Source organism: Sinocyclocheilus grahami, unplaced genomic scaffold, assembly GCF_001515645.1.
Source record: "Sinocyclocheilus grahami isolate Dianchi unplaced genomic scaffold, SAMN03320097.WGS_v1.1 scaffold632.1, whole genome shotgun sequence".
Lineage (NCBI taxonomy): Eukaryota > Metazoa > Chordata > Actinopteri > Cypriniformes > Cyprinidae > Sinocyclocheilus > Sinocyclocheilus grahami.
The window spans coordinates 614262-618543 of record NW_015505811.1 but is presented as its reverse complement, the minus strand read 5'-3'; the positions used below and the strand labels follow the sequence as shown (position 1 = coordinate 618543).

The following is a 4282-nucleotide window of genomic DNA, read 5'->3' as shown; positions in this document are numbered from 1 at the left end:
TTCTTGTTAGTCAAACTAGGCTGGGCTATTTTAATAATATATCTAGAGGCACTACTAGGAATAGAGGAAACATGAAAACTTTAATAAGTGTCCAATATGATCACATATCACTCGAACTAATCTTTAGTCATTTCATCCATCATTACCTTGTTGTCATAATGATCCGGTCCCACTATAAGCCAGTGGAAAAAAATCCTCGGGGCTCAACGTTAAGAAGTCAAATGGTCAAAAGTCTGTATAGATTGAATCACATTATCACTGTTCCTTTAGGTCTGTTGTTCTGCAAGCCCGAGGGTGTAATTAAATTACTCATCCTTTTCCTGCTGGATATAATGATTGCACTCATTTGTTGGCCACAAGACATCGTGGTTTCTATATGTTGTGAATGAATCTTTTCAGTCCTTGATACAAAGAAAGCTTTGTTGTCTCTTGAATGGATCAATCTTTAATCACTCCTCTGAGTAGATGATGACAAGACTGGCAGGAAGTCGACCCAGAATATTGGAGTCATGTGCTGGGGGTGATTAGCAAACCTCATGATGTCTGATAAGGGGGAGATCTTTAGATCCTTCTGTAATATTTCTGTTTCATAAGTCACGCGGTGAATCCACCGCTTATGGGGGCCTGTTTCACAAGACAGAGACCTTACATGTCTAAACATGATTTGTGCTTGCACCAGTTTTCCACTTTGAGTTAATACATTCTTAGAAGTTTCTTTAGATGATAATAATTTGAAAGCCTCAGATCTGTCACTGTGTTCTAATCATTAGACACCATACCTAAACATTTCAAAACCATATGTGCTACACAACAATTATTTTTCACAAGGAAGATCACAATAGAACCCAAACTCTTTTGTTTGGAAACAGGAGATCTTAAGGCTATAATTTGCCAAAAATAAAAACTCTGGCATCATTTACTCAACCGTATGTAATTTCAAACTTTTATGCATTTCTTTTGTGGAACAAAATATATTTTAAAGAGGTCATATGATGCGATTTAAATTTTTCCCTTCTCTTTGGAGTGTTACAAGCTCTTGGTGCATAAAGAAGATCTGTAAAGTTGCAAAGACTAAAGTCTCAAATCCAAAGAGATATTCTTTATAAAAGTTAAGAGTCAGCCACACCTACCTAAAACGGCTCGTTCTAACACGCCCCCACATACTTACGTCACTATCTGGGAAGATCTGCATAACGCCGCCCAAATGTTCACACAAAGAAAGAACTTTTATTCTCGCTGTAGTATTGTTGCTGCCGCCATGTCGTGAAGGCGCTGTGTGTTTCGTTGTGAAAGCAAAACTACTTTGTTTGGCCTTCCAAAAATGGACACGACTAGAAATCAGTGGTTAAGTTGTATTTACAACACTGTTCCAGAACACTTCAATCCAAATATTCAGATGTGTGCAGCACATTTTATGGAGGACTGTTTACTGATCCTGGTAGAGTAGACTACAATGCAGGCTGATCTGACTCACGGACTGTAAGTACGTTTTATTTAAAGAGTTTTTATATTTTTTATAATTAAAACGAGTTTTTTGGGCAGTGTAGAGTATGGCTTGTTGTTTGTCATTTCTCCAATCACAAATGCAGACATGGTTTTATGTTTACGCGGCGCAACATCATAAGATCCCTTTAAGAATGCTGAGATATTTCTCAAAATATGTTTTGTATTCCACAGAAGAAAGAAAGTCATACAGTGTTGGAAAAGCATGAAAATGGCTGTCTGAATAAATAATGAATTTTAATTCTTGGGTGAACTATTTCCTTCTTATGTGTGCTTTATAGGCTCTACAGTCATGCAATAGCAAAAGGTTAGCATAAAATAATTTCTCTTGCATGAACAAATTGAAATATTCTGATGAAGGTTCAAATATTTTCAGAATCAAAATGTATTTTACCGATATTCGAAACCATCTATAAAACATAGCATAAATAAGTGGATTCAAGCATGAATTCATGCATAAAATTCAGTACATTATATTAATTACAAGAGAGTCACCTGTGACTTGCCCAAGCGTAAGAGCAGCTATGTAGTTGTAATGTGGTGTTTGGGTTTTGACATGTTTCCATGTCTTTTATTTTGTAATTGTTTCTTGCTGTCAGTGTCATGCTTCCCTTGCCCTCGTGTATCTCTGCCTTGTGTATGTGTCATGTTCTGATTGGTTGTCCTAGTTCTGGTCTTGTTTCCCATTGGTTTGTTCTTGTCATGTGACCCTCTTGTTTGCTATAAGTAGTCTCATGTTCCCATAGTCTTCGTCGTGTATTGATGTTGTAACTCTGCTGTTGGTGAGTCCTGTCCATGCCAAGTCAAGTCTGTTCATGTCAAGTCAAGTCAAGTCTCGGATTATCGTTTGGATGTTTGGATCACTTGTAAATAAACTGCACTTGGGTTCTCACTTCAACTCGCCTTCAGTGGACTGATTCGTTACAGTAGTATGGTATCCAACAAAGAAGATAAACCATTACAACAACCCCTAAGGTTGTTTTAACCTTTTTTTCTGATTTGGCTTTTTTGTCTGAGAGTGAATTTATATGCTCAGCTTGATGTTTTGCAACAAAGCAGATTTTCATATATAAAGAAATTATTAAACAACACAGAGTTACTAAAGTAACAATGACATCTGTTATGATATATCCCAACTTAATAAAAAGTATACATTCTCCAATACATGTATGATTTTTCTCTGGATAGATTATAGACTCGTACAAAAGAAAAAAATAATATATGCAGGAAAATACCCAGTTTACAACAATAGAAAAAACTGCTCTGTTAGTATTGACCCTTGCTGGATATCGCAAAGGGTCAGTCACAGCAATGTAACGATCCACAGATATAACAATCAAATTACCAAGAGATGCTGTAATAACCACATAGAAAATAAAATATTGAGCAAAATATTTCCCCAAAGAACCAACATGGCTCAATTAATTTGATGCCCTGTACTGGCGTAACAATCAGTCCCACAATCAGATCAGCTACTGCCAGAGAGAAGATCAGCACATTGGTTGGAGTCTGGAGCTGTTTGAAGTGAGCGATGGAGATGATCACCAGCAGGTTCAGAAACACAGTAAACACTGATACTGTAGAAATTAATATGTACATCATAATGTACTCAGCTCCAGGTTTCACATTTTTGGTACAAGACAAATCGTTGTTCGGAAAGCAGTATTGGATTGTTTCATTGTCCGTGTTTGTCGCTCCCCAGTTAAGCATTTTGTCGATAGCTCAATCTTGAGTAGACTCAGTGCTTCATCAGAGAGCTATTCCAAATCTGTTCAAGGATGCTTGTCAGTTTGGCCTCCTGAAGCAAATCACAGACATGACTTGTGTTATATTGCGACTACCCATTTAACATGACGTCTGATTATTCACGTTTTGACCCACCTACTGGTTAAATATTCCATAGACTGGATGAATCTGATTTAGTTTTGAATTAGTGAAATTAATCCAATAATATTTTCATGACAGAGAGCAACTCGGAGCTTCTTTTACAGTTACATTTTACACAAGGTATCTGTCCTATTCCACTCAAACAGTTATGCATTTTAATGCACAATAACATTAAAAGCTAGAAGCTTTAGACATTTAAGAGTTTAGACATGTCCCTGGAAAGTCACTGGACAAGTTAAATTATAATATATATATATATACAGTGGGTACGGAAAGTATTCAGACCCTCTTAAATTTTTCACTCTTTGTTATATTGCAGCCATTTGCTAAAATCATTTAAGTTAATTTTTTTTCCTCATAAATGTACACACAGCACCCCATATTGACAGAAAAACACAGAATTGTTGACATTTTTGCAGATTTATTAAAAAAGAAAAACTGAAATATCACATGGTCCTAAGTATTCTTAATATATATATATTTAATATATATATACGCTTGATAACAGCCCAAATGTCTTATTATAATTGACTGATTAAATATAAGAATTTGACTCGAATGATAATGCACACTTTTAGAAAAAAATGGCTTTAAGGTAAAAATGACCATAAAAGGTCAAAATCTATTTAAACTTATTGGAAAAGATTCATTTCTGTCACTGCTGTGAACTGACCACCAGACAGAATATGAAGAATATAAACATTTTTAGGAGTCAGCTGTCCACTGCAGTCCTTAAGATATCAGCACAGTAACACTCAGTCAAATTATTGTTATCGATAAAATCCTAGAAAATATAGAGATATAATTTTTTGTCAATATTGCACACCCCTAGCTGCCAGCCGTTCGGTGCAATTGGCAGAGCTGAATGTAAAATTTAACACCGCATACACCA

General features: G+C 35.8%; 1 protein-coding gene across 1 annotated transcript; it reads right to left on the bottom strand.

Moving 5' to 3' along the window:
• Window positions 1-445: 445 nt before the first annotated feature.
• On the bottom strand, window positions 446-3213 carry LOC107558088 (trace amine-associated receptor 9-like). Its single transcript, XM_016241712.1, is given in 3 exon segments — window positions 446-624; window positions 2669-2859; window positions 2861-3213. Coding segments are annotated over 3 exon segments (723 nt in total).
• Between the last annotated feature and the right edge of the window lie 1069 nt (window positions 3214-4282).